Source organism: Hippopotamus amphibius, chromosome 3 (genome assembly GCF_030028045.1).
Source record: "Hippopotamus amphibius kiboko isolate mHipAmp2 chromosome 3, mHipAmp2.hap2, whole genome shotgun sequence".
NCBI lineage: Eukaryota > Metazoa > Chordata > Mammalia > Artiodactyla > Hippopotamidae > Hippopotamus > Hippopotamus amphibius.
In genome coordinates, this window is record NC_080188.1 from 95895996 (window position 1) to 95913469 (window position 17474).

The following is a 17474-nucleotide window of genomic DNA, read 5'->3' on the forward strand; positions in this document are numbered from 1 at the left end:
ATTCTCCTGGGGCAGGGATCAAACCTGTGTCCCAACCACTGCACCACCAGGGAAGTCCCCAAAGTTCTTTTTGAGATCTACAAGTTTGTGTTTCGAAGGTCCTCCAGAATATAGGCGAATTCCCACAAAACTTCCAAGGAGAGCATCTTTGGGACCTTTCTAACACATAAAAATCATTTTTAATTTATCATTCATTTGCAAACAAATGATGCCACACAATTCAAGAGGGCAGGGAAGATCTTTCCGAGCAAGACTAATAGACCCCTCTGGATTTTTTTTCATTAATAATTTACTTAGCAAACAGTTTCTTCAGAAAAAATACAAAGGTTGTGATCTTGCCATTGTAGAATTAACCCATCTTCTTAAACACTAATTTTCTTTAATGAGATGTTACTGGTATCCTCACACAAAAAAATGGTAGTTGTGTCATGGGTATCAACTGTGTGGAAAGTAGTCCAATGGCAGTTCCTTATGGTTTTAGCTATTTTTAGAATATTCATTTCAACATTAAACAAGATTTGGGAAAATTTTGTGGGTCTATTTAGCTAATAAATATTTACCTGAATCTTTTTCCACATAAGCAATGTGTCGGGAGATGGTGTGGACAAAGGCAAAAATCCAAAACATCCTTTGAAAGTGATGAGAACAGAGTAGAGCCTTGTCGGGTGGAAGGAGGCAGAGCTGCCCAGCAGAGCTCAGGCTGCAGCAGCTCCCTCAGAAGCCTGCGCAGCTGAAAGTCCGTGTCCTGAGGCCCGAGCTGTGGCCGGTTCCCACGCAGCATCCTCATGGCCATGCTGCCAAGCGCACTTCCATAAGCTGTGATCCTTTCATCACTGACTCACGGAGACACATGGCAGCAAGTGGAGGAAGACCAAAGGTGGCATGAAAGGGAAGGCGAGTGGGCAAACCCTGGTCACGGTCCAGAGTTCAGCTGGAAGCTGAGTGGCGTCCTGGCACAAGAGCTGACCTGGGGAAACCTCCACCCCCTCCAGAAAGATACTGGCTCTTGGGGAAATGGTGCCACAAGTTCACACCACGGCAGAAGCAGGCCTTTATCTCTTCCCATCCACCATCTCTGCGTGGAAGCCCTACCTATCCTTCAAGGCTCGATTCAAAGGCCACCCCTTCCACCTTTCTTTTAACTAAAAGTTGTCTTGCACCTCTGAATTTCTACAGTTTTCTGAACGCTGTCTGAATTTAAAAGAGCAACAGTTTTGTGTTGCTCTATGTGGCTTGTCCTGGTGTGCTATCCTTGTTTTCCTTGTCCTGGGCTGCTTCTCAGCTGAGGCCCGCTGGTGCTGGAGGAGAGAGGCTTATGTCTCCTTCAGGACACTACTGATGTTTGTGCAGGCAGGAAAGCTGTCTTGCTGGAGGAGGAACAGGAGAATAAGGCAGTGTGCCCTGACTCCATCCCTTCTTCCTTCTTTTCAGTAAATGACCTTCATAAATTCTATCTGTTTTGTGTCTTACTATTCCTAAGAACCCAGGCGCTAGCTTAGGTAAGGTTTCCCCTCAGAGCACTCTATTACCTCTATGCTATGATCCAAAAGAAAAGAAACCCCAGGACCTGTGGGAGACCAGAAGCCAGATGATGTCAGTTTTTCTCTGTTTCCCCTTTGGGTGACAGGTAGTAACAGACGCGGCATGACACTGCTGGTGTCTCAGGGCCACAGCAGTCACGTGAAGTGACGGACAGGAATTTAAAAGTAAGAAAGAAGTATCTATAACTTTTGCTATTATTATTATGCTAAAAGAGAGCTCATTATGAAATCGTGTTTACAGAGAAGATGGTTTGTACCTAAAGGAGGAATTAACAGCTTGAAAAAAGAGATGTCTTCTCTTGTCAGTGAGCTTTCATTAATTTAGAAACCCTGACGAGTGAGTCACCAAGAAGTCCCAATAGGTAACATTGTTAATCTGTCTCTTCTTCTCCCAAGAAATCAGACACGAGAGACTTGAAATAAAAACTAAAGTCCACCACCCACCAAGTATCTGAAGAAACGAGTGGCAGAACAGTGATAGACCACAACAAAATAAAACAAATAAGCAGATCCAATTCCAAGAAATAGGGTGTGTGCTTTAGTTGCTGCAAAGTCCTGGAAAGCAAAGCAGATAGTCAAATTATCACCTCCTTGGGGAAGAAGCTGTGTCTTGTTCACCAGTGAATTCCCTGTTCACTCAACAGCACAGAGGAGGTGCCCAGTAGATGTCCAGTGCCTGAAAACCTTCGAGGCACACCTGGTCTCTGAAAGGCCAGCCCATGCCTGTGTTCTCTCTCTTAGCAAGCACTTGTGCGTCTCTGCCAATCTTTTCTGTTCTGTGCACGTCACTGAATTGGAGACAGGAAGGCAAATGCTCTCAATCTTTTGTACTCTCTGCTCTAAGCCTGGGTCTCACAGTAGTTTATTTCCCTTTTTTTCTGCTGAGTGAAAAAGTGATGACTTTTCCAGTAAACAATGTATGTCTCCACTGCCACAAAAGACAGATCAAAAGGCCAGCATGGCCCCTATTTTTCATGCCTAGAGACTATTATTGGTTGGAGCGTAGTCCTTGAGTTTAAGGGTTTCATTCCCAAACCTAGGGGCACCAGGTGTCAGCGGAGCACCCCCTGACCTAAGTACTCATCCCTCCTGTTCCTGCTGTGGACCTCTCTGCCCTTCACATGCACAGAGCCAGACAGCTCTGTCTAGAGAGCCTATTCCTTTTTAAAAAATAAAGTATTCATCATCCAAAATTCAATATATTTTATTGTTAAAAGTGATGGGAGAGAACCGTATAGAGTAAAAAGAAAGCGTGCCAACACTTTGCCACCCTGCACTCAATCCATTCAGCTGAGGCCACGACGGAAATATTTTGAGAAATTCAGACGGATTATGTCAGGGACTGTGTTCGAAGGAAGAAAAACCTTGCATTCAAAATAATTCTTTCTACAACCCTTCCAATCATTCATCTTGCAGCTTTGCTAAACCCGGATCAGGTACCCTAGAGGAGCTTAAAGTGATGCTGCCAGGCGCTCTGTGTGGGGTACAGCCCACTCGTGTACACCTTGTACTCGTCTCCTCCCTCCTGGATGCTGGGAGCGGGTGTGTGGTGTGGGTGTGCTTCGTGTGCTTGACATCTATAAATACACTCAGAGCTGCGCACTGTTATTTCAGCACATTCACTGTTCCCGGTTTTTACATACACCCGCACCCTCACAGAAAGGAGTAAAGCAGAATTTTATTTCTGCTATGATGACTGTGACTCCAGTTAAATTGCTGCAAACCCAGATATCATTTTCAAGTGCACCTCATTTGTCTGCAGCCAGTCGAGAACACCCTGCTCTCCCTCTGTTCCCTCCACCTTCCCCGGTGCTGCCTTCCATTTATGCCTCCACCTGCCTCTACTCTTCAGTTCAGGGTTCATTGTTCTCCCAGCCTGTAATGCTGCCTCCATTAACTGGCTACAGCTTTATTCTCCTCTTTTCCCCGGGAATCCCACCTGACAGGTCCTCTACCTGCTGCTGCCTGGACCTGCCGTCAGTCCACAATGATCACATTGACCTGGGGAGCGTTCTGGGCTCCTCACCCTCTGCCCTTCTCACCCTCCAGACTCACTGCCTGGCTTCTCCTCAGTCTCTGGAGTTGGACTGGGTCCAGACCTTGGCCTTGCCTCCTGCTGGGGATAGGCTTCTCAACACGCGTTGGCTTCAGTTTCCTCACCTGAAAAAACAGGGATATTAACAGGACCTACCTCTCCGTTTTTTTTTAACGAAGACTGTGGTAGATTGCTGAAGTACTGGCAAACCCAGGAGGTCATGCCTCCCTGAACCCTTGCCCTTGGGAGATGCCCTCCTACGTTGATTTTTGGTTTCGCCATGTGGCCTATTTGGCCAGTGGCAGAAGCAGAGGCTTGATCAGTGTGTGCACATTGAGTTTTTACACTCCCTGGCTTGCTGCTTTTTTGAACCCAACCACCACCCGAAGAAGCCTGGGTAGAACCTTCTGGACAATGAGAGACACCTGTTCAGCTGACCACCCCCCACCCCCGCCAACCCCACCTCCCCTCGGTTAACTGCTGGACATGTGAATGAGGCTGCTTGGGACTAGTCAGCCCAGCTAACTTGCCAAGTGGTTACAAACACATGAATGATTCCAGCTGACATTACATGGAGCAGAGATGAACTTTACCAACTAAATCCAAACTGCCATCCCACGGAACCTTCAGCAATTAAGTGGTGATTGAATCATTAAGTTTTGGGGTGGTTTGTTACACAGCAATAGTTAGCTGATACAAGACAAATGAGTTTTTCTATGGTACATGAAAGGTATTTAGAAAAGTGTCTGGCACAAGGTATGTGCTTGTGTCAGTAGTTGTTTCTTATTCTTTATCAACGGTTCCAGCCATAATGGTGATCTTGGAGACTTTTGAATATGCCGAGCCTTCCCATATTCCTGTGCGTTTGCACATGACTAACATTTTCATGCCTGCATTCATTGACTGCCTACCTCCTCCTGTCCTTTGAGCAGGGGGATGTTAAAAATCTTTAAGAACTGGTATGTCATTGCAGCAAGAAATCAAATGTGAACCACCCGAATGTCGTCTGTCTCTGAGTCTCGGTTCAAGCAGCCAAGCCTGCTGCCTGAATTACTAGAGCAACTTATCAGATTTCCCTGCTTCTGCTCTCACGTTCCCCATCCCATAGTTTGTTCTCAACACAGTCATCTTTTAAAATGTAAATGATCCTTTAGAAACGTAAGTCAAATTACTCACCCCTCTCTCAAAACTGTGTGGTGTTTCTCAGGTTCACTCCAAGTAAAATCTAAGGTCCTTAAAATGGTTTGAGCCCTCTACCCCCATCCCTTTACCTCTCTGACCTCCTCTCATCTGCTCGCCCATCTTATACTCTGCAACAGCCACACTGGCCCCCTTCTTCAAAGCTTGCCTACCTTAGGGACTTGGTTCTAGAAGTTCTTTTTGCCTGGAAGGACTGTCCCAAAGGAAGACGTGCCTCACTGCCTCACCTCTGCCAGGTCTGCTCAGATCTCACTTTCTCAACGAAACATGAGCTGACTCTCTTATTTAACACTGCAACCTGCTCCCTCCTGTCACATTACACTCCCACTCACCCCTGTAACCTGTCACCTTTTGTATCAGTCAGGGATCTGCTGGAGAAGCAGAACCAGAAGGAGGTATGTATCTAAGGAGCTGGCTTCTGCAGCTGTGGGGGCTGGCTAGGCAAGTCCAAAATCCACAGGGCAGGCTGTCAGGAAGGGCAGGCTACAGCTTGTCCACATGAGCCAAAGCTGCAATCCATAGGGAGAATTTCTTCTTCTTAGGAAAGCCTCAGTTCTACTCTTAAGGTCTTTCAACTAATTGAATCAGGCCTACCCAGATCATCCAGGATAACCTTCACAGGTACACAACTAAGGACTGCACCCTAACCAATTGGCACATAAAATTGACCATCACACCTTCTAACATCCTATATAACTTTCTAATTTTTACGTCAGTTGTCTGTCTCCTCTACTAAAAATAAGTTCCATGAAGGTTGGAGGCCTTTGTTTTGCTTGCTGATGTATTCCACGGTAAACATTCAATAGGTACTCATTGAATGAAATAACATCACACCCTCAGGAAGTCCTCTCCGACTATCCCCGGTCCCCACAAGAGACACCCAAAACCCCTAAATTAGGTGCTGCTCTTCTCATTTACCTAAAGTTAATTAAATCCACCCACTTCAATCAGACTGATCTAAACTCCTTCCAGGATAGAGCACCAGAAATACTAAATATCTTATGATTTTATTTATTTAACTTATCTCTTTGCTCACATTAGTCTCTTATTTTGCATCTATCCCTTTAGCTTTCTTCTACTTCTTTCCCCTACTCTACTTTGATGGGTTGGGAAGAATACAAGGAAGGATCGTTACAGTTAAATGTACATATATAAAGAACCCTTATGCACAAGGCCAAAGGCAGTGTTGAGTTGTTAGACATCTTCACCTGCAGAAATAGTCTTTCAATTTAGCAGCATGCATCCATAGTTTTACCAGCATTTACTAAGAACCAAATATGTCAGACATTGTATGAAATACCGAGACCACAGAGAACAGTCAAGTTCTCTGCGTTCAAGTTGTTTGTAGTCTTAGTGCAGAATGATGAAGGGATGTCCTCGGGATTGTCCTTCTCATTATTATCAGCAGTACAACTCACACATTGCTGGTCTATGTGGTATTTGATATTTAAATTAGTTATTAACATTGGAAAATTAGAAGATTTCACATAGAAATCAGAATTTTGGGCTTCCCTTGAAATATGAGAGGATCTAGCACATCAATGTTAGCTGCTCAGATCCAAGGGGGAGCTGCTCATGGGGAGTGAGTGCTCCATCTCTAGTTCCCCATCTTCCCTACCAGTGTTATGCTTCCCAACATCAAGAGCAGATGCCAGGTGCTATCTGTCATCCTACACCTGGCCTGATCAGGCCATTAAGTTACCTCCCTGGCTCCCTGTGGGCACTGGAGTTTTTTGAGATCCCTAGACTAGTGGGTTGCATTTGATAGTACACTATTAAAACACTATTTAACTCTACAAAATAATTCTGCTTCTATGATATAATTTGATATTCATAATAAACCTCGGATGTAGGTAGGCCAAGTATTATTAGTTCCGTTTTTCACAAGAGGTAGTGAAACACTGGAGAGATTAATTTCCTAGCCTGAGCTGTAGAGGTGGTTCTAGAATTCAAATTTCCTGGTGAGTCACCCTAAGTCTGAGAAGTATTGCAGAGGGATCTCAGCCCCTCCTCAACTTTTCCTCCCTACAAGACGTCAGACTGAAGTAGTCAAAGATTGGGGAGGGAAGAAAAATTAACAAAAAGTTAAGTTCGGAATTTTGACTATTCCTTAAGACTGAGTTGTGGCTTGTTAGGATTATAATTGGCTGAAGGACTTTTTATCATCTAAGAGTGATGGGCCTGTTCAACATATCATCTTACAGCAGGAGAAGGTAACACCAATGAAGACATATTTAAAAGGACAAAAATTGTATTTCCTATATAATTAAAATATGTCATATTTGTTCAACTTACCCGTTATATACAGAGATATGCACACACGTACATGTATGTACGCTTTTCTCCTTATGCATGACTAGATCATACTATACAGAATATTCTGTAACTCCCTTTTTTCTTCCAACAGTATCATCTTTTTGTGACATTAAATAGTCCTATCATGTAGCAATTTTAATAGTCCTATATAATATGGTGGTATAATAATGACATTTGTCCAGTTGCCTATTGGTCAATTTAAATTTCCAATTTATTATTGTATGAATATACTGATTTAATATTCTGGCAGCTAACTTATTATGTGCATCTATGGTTACTTCTTTAGGATAAATTCCTAGAAGTGGAATTGCTGTCACAGGACACATCTATTTTTTTAAATTTCTGATGCATGTATAATGTCTCCTCAATCAATGCCCTTCCTTCTAAAATCTCCCAACAAGTTTGTTCACTTCAGCCGAGTAAATCTCACTAAAGTAATGCCTGCATATTTTACTCCCTTTGTTAAAAAGCTTCAGTGTCTTCTAGCTTACTAGATCAATTTTAAACCACCCCTCACTCAGGCTTTGGGAGTCTCCTGGGAAAACACCCTGCCTTACCTGTCCAACCTCACCTACTACTTTTCAACTCCAGTTAGGGCAGATCCATAATTTCTGCCAGGTGCACCATTTGATTTTTCCTTTCCTATATAAGGAAACTGTTGCCTTTCTTCTCCACTAATGTAGATACTATATGCCCCCCAAAGCCCAGATCAAATTATACATCTTCCAGAAAGTGTTTCTGGGATAATCCCACCCCCAAATTATTTTTTCACTTATGAATCATATTCCCCTATAATTTTAGGTATGTATATCTCATTCCCTCAGGGTGGGCAAGCTGTTCCCAGGCAGGTTATTTTTTGAATCTGTCTCCAAAGCAAACACAGAGCTAGGTGCTGAATCCTAAAAAGGACTGTAAAAGTGTGGAATGAGTTACTGGAGGAAGTTCTGAAATATTCCCCGAATGGCTTTAGAATTGGTCATACTCTTGTATGCAATTGGGTGAATAAACTGTATGAGTTTTCAAAGTGGCTTCAGCCATCCTTTTCTAATAACATGACTATAACAAGTTTTTGAAGAAATGTAAATAATTTCTAGCTAGTCATTTGAAAGACACTTTCACTTACTTGCAAAAATTATTTGGCATAAAATTCAGTATAAGAGGAAAAAACTCTCAAAGATGATTTAATCATCACAACTACAAAGTAGTGACCATATGACATGGATTTTGAAAACCACATTAGTGCAATTCCATTTTATAAAGATGTTTTTACTCACAGATTATGATATAAAATAGAAACAATGAATTTTAAAATTACCCTAGACACTGAACATTAAAAAAACTTTAGTTCATTTAAAAATACATAAATTATTTTCATTCCACCCCTCCAAAAGTATGGTACTTCACTGTTCCAAAAATACTACACATTCAAATAAACTGTAATTATGAACATATATAGCTTCTCACAGTTAGAAATTTAAAAGTGGATTGTGCTAAATAAAATGCATGTTACTGCAATATTTAAACATGTTTTAAAGTAAATCATTATAAATAGGCATGTAATTACTACAGTTTTAGGAAGGTTTAATCAGCAACTAAAACACAAAAGGATAAAATTTCAGCAGCTCTTGACCAACATAAAATGAACAGATATTCTTCAAGACTTTCCTCACACTCTGAGTTTCAAAGAGAAAGCCTTCTTCTTAGACAAGGTAACTGGAATGAAAAATTATGGAGAGAAAAATACAGATTGAAACAAAAGATATGGAAAAGAAAGAAATAGAGAATCTAGAAATACTAAGGATTTCTGGAAATGTAAGTCCAATTTAAAAAAACTAATTTTTATTGGGGAAGTAGCAACTTTGAAACTTGCTCTCTCAGGATTAGAGTAAAAATAAGATTTCCAAAAGAATGTGTGTGTTTTGGTGAAAGGGGAGGGAAGAATTTTCTGTGGTACTAAGATGCAATGGAGTATGTATTTGGCAGGGTACTATTTAATCTCATGCATCAGCCAACCTTCTGATGTTCAGTCTTCCCAGAAATTATCATCAGTTAAAATCCTGGCTGCATGGGCAGCTGGCAGCTCAGCTCCCCCTGCCTGGGTCCCGCAGCTATAGCAAATTGGCAGTAAGTCTTCCTCAGCAGCTGCTAGCAGGCTGACAGTACCACACAGCATGATTCCACTTACATAAAGCAAACAAATACAAACCCATGTATTTCTATATGTACCACACATGTATATAATTGTGTAGAAAAATCTTTGAACAGACACACATAAAACCTTTAACATGTGTAATCTCTGTTTACACAGAGGGGATTGGAGGAGAAGTCGATGGATACTTTCACTTTATAGTTTGAATTTTTACTGTAAGAATGTACTCGTATTATTTGCACAACTTTAGAACTTACAGTTAAGAAAGCAACACTGGGATGCCAACCTATGTAGAGAAAAATGTGAAGAACATACAGGAGAGTTTACATCTTTTTTTTTTTTTTTTAAGGTTACGTCTTGTAACAAAGTAGCTAGCTTCCCATAGAAAGTTCCCCTACCAGTTTCTTTAGGGATCAGTAATTTTATAAGTGATTCTATCTTTGTGGAAATATCCTTGTCCTGGCTTATTTATAATTTCCTGCAGGACAATTTGCTACAACTGACAACTTGACAGGTCTAAAACCACACACACCATCATCTACCTCATGTGACTTTCTTCTTTTTATCAATTCTATCTCCATAGTCTCAGGTTGAAAATCTTAGGATATTTGACTATCTTATCTTCCTTGCCCCCATATGAAATTAGTTATCATTCTTATTCCATCTTTGCCATTTAGTCTTTCCTTTTCATTTATAGCACACCATTCTCCTTCAAGTTTTATCTTCTCACACATGAAATCTTGTAATAGTTTCCCAACTAATCTCTCCTACCTGTCATTAATTTTGCACACCCATGCCAGATTAAAAGTCTTAACAGTAGAGTTTGTTTATTCTGCCTGGCCACACACACACACACACACACACACACACACACACTCTTCCAATAGTTGACTACTACTCCACGTAAAGCCTCGCATCTATTCAAGGACCCCCAAGATCTGACCTTAACATTAACATCTTGGTTTTTTCTTTTTACCCCACCCTTGGAATCATTTGTCTAAAATATCCTTTACTGTCCAGTGAACATGCTCTCTTTTCCTACGATGTGCCTTTCTCTTAAGTGTTTAAGTCAGTATTCATCTTATTTGTGAAGACTTTGTTGTCTGGTATTTTTGTTTAATTAATTTGATTTAAAACATTGAATTTACTTCTTGTATCTCAAGTTAGTTACAAATTTCTTAAAGGTAGAATCCTTGCTTTAAGCTTTCTTATTTCTACCACTCCACACTACCCACCTATCACAGCATATTCATCAAAGAAGTCATTCAACAAACGTCAGCTGATTGACTGACTAAAATCAAAGAAAGCTTCTCTGTGCCTTCCTTATTTCCAGGGAGCATTGATTTTATGCTTCCAAAAGTAAAAAGAAATGAAAACTAACACATAGATGTAGTTTATAGCTGTTAAAATGTGTGTTTCTGGAGGTAAACTTTTTGGTTGGTATATACAATACATTGTGCCAGTTTGTTCATCCAACAGTATTGCTGTGGGTTACTATTTGCAGTACTCTTCTAGGCCCTAAGGGTATGGCAGTCACTAAACAGACAAAATCCATGCTTTCATACAGCTTACATTCCAAGGGAGAAGATAAACAATAAATGAAAAAATAAGTAGAACACACAGTTTGTCAAATTGTGATAAGAGCTTTGGGGGAACATGAATCAGGAAAGGAGTTTAGGGAGTGCTGGGGGTGCAGAGGTAGCTGCAACTTACCATACGGCCGTCAGTACTTCCTCTATCTGGCAAAGGAAAAAAGTCGGTATAATACCTAAGTATAATATTGATACTATTAAGATTGGCTTGAATCAGTTTGCCTCAGAAAATATGACTAGGAATATTTTTCCCATGATTTAATTTTAGTTGGCTTTTAACAGTGACTTCAAAACGGCAGCTTAGGTTCACTTTTAGTTCAATGAAGAATAGTTCTCATACATATGCAGCCTGGATTCAATTCTATTTCTTGGGTTGGATTATCACCAAGATCTTAACAAGAAAAATGAAGAAATATGGATGCCGCAAGAGTTGACTAACCACTCATATACTGCATTAAACGTGCCTCTCTGCTTCCAGGAGCTGACTGGTACCAGATTAGGAACAAGAAAGGATTTGTTGGCAAAGGATTTTACTTGTAAAAATAATTCCAAGATTTGGGTTGAGCTCAAATTTTAGGATTTATGTGGAAACTCAAGACATCTTTTCACATTACCATATGAACCATTTGAACAAATAATACAAACTCAGAGGTTTGGTCTCAAAAGATCTAAAGTTTAAGAAGAATATTTTTCATCTCTCTCAGCATAGTCCCTTATTAAAGCATTCCTTTGACAGTGTTATACAGAAATATCTCTATTAATAAAAAAGACACATTTCAACATCACACTTAGTTGTCAAAAATGTTGTGACTGAAATAATATAGAAGGTGTTGGAATGCATTTTAGGAGGAAGGAGAATAGGGGATAGGTATGAAGATATTATTTGGCTAAAATAATAGCAATATGAAATAATACCAATATTACCCCATTGTATTATAGTGTAATCCACTAATCATTCTAACTGGTATTAGGTAATTTCTAAGTTTGATTAGGAATGAAGAGAGGACAGTGGAGTCCTACAGATGGTGAGGGTCAGAGGTGACAGATGTATTGACACCAAAATGAAAAAAGGGAACACTGGGGAAAAGGAGAATGGCAAAAAAAACCCTTATTTCACAATTTAGCTTAGGGTCCATGCTTTTAACAGTCATTGGTGATGAACAAACAGAAACTGTGGGTAGAAGTGTGTGTATGTGTGTGTGTGTGTGTGTATAACCTGAGATGAATGCTTCCCATAATTTATCAAGAACTTTTACTTGCTCTTTCTTCTCCTGGCATTGCTGACTGTGTAGAAAGATGTTAGTCCTAGATAATTCTATAATGAGGTATTACATCACCCGACTACATAAATAGATACCATAAAACTATATACAAGTAAAAATAGATTAAGTAAATTTCCTTTTCTTAGAAAAGCACAGAGAAACTGCTTACCTGATATACATTACTGTGAAGTCTATTTGGAGATACTTCCTGTACCAATACCAACAGATTTCCAGTTGAACTTTGCATTAAACAATTTGCTTTCATTTTTCCAGGAACCTCCAATATAGGATAAAGGGTAGGTGTGTTGTGCTGGAAGTAAGGTTTGTATCTTAAAGATTATGAAAACAAGGAAGCAACATTTGTAGAATAAACTGGACTCAAAGAGATGAAGAATTCCTTCAATTAAAGATTTTCTGTTGGTCTGAAGCAGAAGACTCACATCACCCCCATTTAAACCACAAAGCCTTAATAATAAATAGCTTTGTGCATCGACAAATCCATTTGCTAAATAGCAAAGTCTCACAAGAATAATTTGAAATGCTTCATAATATATTATGTACACTAAGCTGCTTCCAAATCAAAAGAATAAAAGCAAAGACCCTGATTTAAAATTAAAAAGCAACTCAAGTAATGCATTTTAGACTACCACTTTAGGATAGAAAATAAGGCTTTTCAGAAGGTCTCCACCTTTTTTAATATGCTTTTCTTTTCCTTTTTTTTTTTTTTTTTTCTTTTAGCCATGCAGCTCAAGGGATATTAGTTCCCTGACCAGGAATTGAACCCAGTCCTAACCACTGCACAGCCAGGGAATTCCCTGATATCTCATTTTTGAATGAGTGATGTGCTTCATCCTTGCTACCATTACACTGGGAGGATCACAAAACAGGCTCTTATCATTTTATATATTCTTTGGTGAAATTGTCTTTTCTTTACGGGAGCAATCCTCAGTTCCCAGATTCTTGCCATGTGATATGGTTTTTTTTTGTGCTTGTCATGTCATGTTGTTAGTTCTACTGCACCATCTGATTTTGACTCGATCTAAGTAATTTTTGCTACCAGTTACTGTCACAGACTTGTTCCTCTGCATGGTTGCATCTTCTTTACCAGTGATATATTCTGGTTACTTACATTAGCTTTAGGTTATGGTTACTAATAACAGCCAAGGAATTGTTCTGTTTCAACAGTATAACAACTGAATGGACAACTATAATATCTCATCCCTCTGTGGGGATTGAAAAGCTCATCTAAAGAAAAATTGGTAGGCGGTCAGGGCTAATAACTTGAGCAGGGAGAGGTCAAATACCTCAGCACGTCTAGTTAGTTTCTTATGCCAAGGGAAATGGAGACAGGGAGTCCTTGGTGGCCTTGGGTAGCTACTCCTAATCTTTTCTTTCAGAAAATGGCAAAACTATATGCAGACTATAGAAAAATGGTACAAATCAACCAGTTTGCAAGGCGGAAATAGAGACACAGATGTAGAGAACAAACATATGGACACCAAGTGGGGAAAGTTGGGAGGGTTGGGAGGAATGAATTGGGAGATTGGGATTGCCATATATACATTACTAATAAGAAAAATTACCAAAGTGTACACTCTAAATATATGCAGTTTATTGTATGTTAACTGTATCTCAATAAAAGTTCTTAAAAAAAAAAAAAAAAAAGAAAATGGTAAAACTGACATGCAAAGGAAGACATATTAAAAGTTTTTTTCCCCCACAGATGGATCAGTGTTCATCCTGTCAAGGTTTTTTGTTTATCTTTCTTGTGTTTGGTGAGACAGGGTTAACTGTTGAGGCTGTATCTGGCCAAGGACCAGTTTTGTGAAGTTATTCGGCCCACACAAAGATGAAAATGGAAATTTTGGCCTCATAAATTGCTACTGCTCTTGAGCAAGTCTGCTCATTTCTGAAAGCCAAAGGTCCCATCACTGTCCTTTCAGAAAACAACAAAGGTTCAGTGTAAATTAACATTTTCAAATTGCTTCAAGATTCACAGATAAGATGTCGAGCTGTGGACCTAGTTCCTCCTCTTCTCTGCAGGGAGTGGGGTCAGGGCAGAGAACTGAATTAGGAATATGGACCATCTTCAAATCTACCTGGTGGCCACCACAGTAGGATACCAGAGCCTGTGGGCTGATACTTAACTCTCAGCAAGGTTGAGTGTAAAAAAGTACTCTTTCCCAGGCCTACAAATTTAGGGATGGGTGTGAAAGTGAAAAGGTTTAAGTAGACATTTAGCATGCTAGCTGAACTGGATCCCTTAAGAAGCAGAGAACTGTACCAGACAAAACTAATCCAGGGGAGGATGTGAAAGGGGCCATGGTTTGGAGTTGTGTGCCTACTTGTCGGATTGACATAGCCTCACTTTTCAGTATTTACTTGTACCTATAACACTACTTGGGGTGGGAAGACACAAAAGCATTAGAAGAATTTTATGTTTTTGTTTTGTTTTGTCTTGAAAGAGCTCCTGAAATGGCTGATTAAATAGTCCTGCTCACTGGTTGCACGCAGAAGAGAGAAGTCAGACCAAAGGTTTGATCAAACCTAAGTTAGTGTGTATCTCTTGGTTCTAACACTTAACTTCAGTTCCTAGCTGGGTCAAGTATAACTGATGGTCATGGAAATATGTAGAAATAATGATAGCAATGAACATTTTTTAAGTGCTTCCATTATACACTTAGTGCTAAATGCTTTAAATAGATTATTTTATTTAATTCTTACAAGGACCTTATAAAGCAGGAAGTTTCATTATGGATCTGAACAAAATCATCACTAACACTTGAGAAATAACTCAATCATGTATGCTATCCTCATAGTGGGTCAATAATGCCACCAGGTTATAGAGGGGTGAGCTCATGCTAAGGGTTATTAGATACAGCCTTTTCCAGGAACATGTCAGTAGGCTACCAAGAATTTCTCCTTCCTCACTACTGTTCCCTTTTCTGTCTCCTTTGCTGAATCCTCCTTATCTTTATTTTAGTATTGGAGTGCCCTGGGGTTCATTTCTTGGTCTTTTTTTTTTCTCGTTACATTATCTAGTTGATCTCAACCAGTCCTTAAATACCATTTATATGCTGACAACCCCCACATTCCTAATTGTCTATACTTATCTTTACAGGGATGTTTAACAGACACCTCAGACTTAACCATGCCTAAATCAGAATTGACAAATACTCTCCTCCCTCCCCCTCCCCACCAAATCTGTTTCTTCTCTATTTCCTCAATCTCAATAAAGGTCAACTCCGCTCTCCCAAGAGCCTAGACCAATATCCTTGGGATCATCTTTCACTCTGCTTCCTCTCTGTACTCATATCTAATCTATCAGCAGTTCTCCTCTGCTTTATCGTCTCAGTAAAATCAGAATCTAACCACTTCTCTCCATCACTCTGATCATTCCAGCCAGGTAACTCCTTGTTTGCTTTCTTGCTTCCCTACATCTACGGCTCATATAGCAACATAAAAATCAGTTTCTATTATGAACCTTTTAAAACATTACACATAAATACACATAAACGACTACCCCCATGCACTTGTCACTCAGCATCAAATATTAATATTTGCCCATCTTCTTGCTTCTATTCCCTACCCTCCCTTTTTTGGAAGAGGATTTAAAAAAAAAAATCCCAGCAAAGGCATCCTTTTAATGATCGGATCACATTGCCCACAACTTTGCATTGTTTCTCTTCTCAGTAAAAGCCGAAACCTCTTTGATGACCTACCAGGCCTATATGATCTGTCACTACTCCCCTGACACCATCTCCCCCCACTGTCTCCTGTCCTGACTCTGCTTCAGTTACCGCAGAGGTTCTTCAACCTCAGCGGGCACCAGCATCCTTTGCAGGGCTGGTCACAGCACAGGGTGCTGGGCCTCACACCAGAACTTCTGATTCAGATTTGAAGTGAGGCCCGAGAATGTGCATTGCTAACAAGTTCCCAGATGCTACCGCTGCCCAGCGGCGCACTTGGGGCACCATCAGCCACACTGTATTCTTCCCGTTCTTTGACAGCCAGGAGTCGCTGCACTGCTGCTCCCTCTGCCCTGAGCACTCTTTGATTTACTCAAGATTCGCTTTCTTCCATCTCTTTAAAATGAACGTTTTGAGAAGCCTTCCTTGACCATCAATTAGCATCCTGTCTCCTCGCCTCGACGATTTGCTATCTCACGGCAGGCGTCTTCGGGTTACTGTGGTGGGCCGGCACGGAGACCTGGCTGGGCTCTGCATCCCATCCCAGTGCCGAGCCCTCGCCCAGCAGGTGCGACGAGCGGACCACAGCACGAGTAGGGAGGTTCCAGCTCCTGCTTAGGACCCTGGACAGGCGAGTCGTTTCTTCTTGCCTGTCTCACCGTCCGCAGGGGAAAGATCGGCTACGCCCACCCCTCCCGCCTCCCCGGGCGCAGGCCAGGAGAGGACCCAGCGAGCGCGCCTCCGGAGCGAGGCGGCCGGGGAACGCCGAGCACCGGGACGCCGCGCTTTCCAGCCGGACCGCGCCCTCGCGTCTTCAGCTCCTGCGCCGGGGCCGGCAGACTCACCCGGGGCACCCACTCGGCGGCCGCAGGAAGGAGCGGAGCGGGGCGGGGCCTCGAGGGCGCGTCACACCCGGAAGTGCCCGCCTGCGACCCCGCCCCCAGTAGCGCCTGCAGGCGGAGCGCGCCCGTGGAGCGCGGCGGCGGAGCTGGGTTGGCCGAGCGGGGCCGCCTCGGGCGCGGGCGCGGGCGCTTTTGCAGGAGCGGGTGCGGACGGCGGCGGCGGCGGGCGGGCGCCCGAGCGAATGGGACGCGGCGCGGCAGGCGGGCGGGGCCGGCGTCCGCAGCTGGAATGGTGCTGGCGGCGGCGGGCGCCCGCGAGCTGAAGCCCGAAAGGAGCCGCCATGGAGACGCCGCCGCGGCCTCCCGCGTGAGTGAGCGGGCGAGCGGCGGGCGGGGCAGCTCTGCCGGGCCGGGCCGGGCGGCGGGCGGAACCCAGCCTGGCCGGCGGGCGGGGCGTCGCCGCGCGAGGTGTGGGGAGGGTCCTCCGCCGGCGAGAGCAGCCCGGGGCGGGCCGAGCATCCGCGGGCTGGAGGCACAGGGTGAGCGCGAGGCCGTCGGAAAAGCAAGCTGCAAAGTGCCGACGCCGGTGCCGAGAGGGATTCCTCTCAGCTCGCCTGCTTCTCCGAATTCCTAGCAAAATTCTGTCGGATGAGCTTGCACATCACTCGGAGCGAGCAGAGCCGTGGCTCCACAGGGCATTGTGACCTCTTTTACCTGGCACTGCAGAAAATCGTACCCAGGAATCACAGCATCTTCTGTTTCTCTGGCACCCTGGGCGAATTAGGAGTGTATGACCTGCCAGGCACAGGTGTCTTTTTCCTTCGTACCCAAGTACCGTCAAGACCACC

The 17474-nt window shown here is 42.5% G+C and overlaps 1 protein-coding gene across 7 annotated transcripts in view; it reads left to right on the forward strand.

Annotated features, from left to right (window-relative positions):
- Window positions 1-16788: 16788 nt before the first annotated feature.
- Window positions 16789-17474, forward strand: part of KLHL2 (kelch like family member 2) — a 142285-nt gene continuing 141599 nt past the window's right edge. For all 7 annotated transcript variants that reach the window (XR_009052541.1, XR_009052543.1, XR_009052544.1 and 4 more), the window contains exon 1: window positions 16789-16993. Coding sequence is in view for 2 of the 7 variants with exons in the window: in XM_057726129.1 (XP_057582112.1) it covers window positions 16968-16993 (26 nt within the window). In the remaining 5 variants the exon portion in view is untranslated. The remainder of the gene's footprint in view (window positions 16994-17474) is intronic.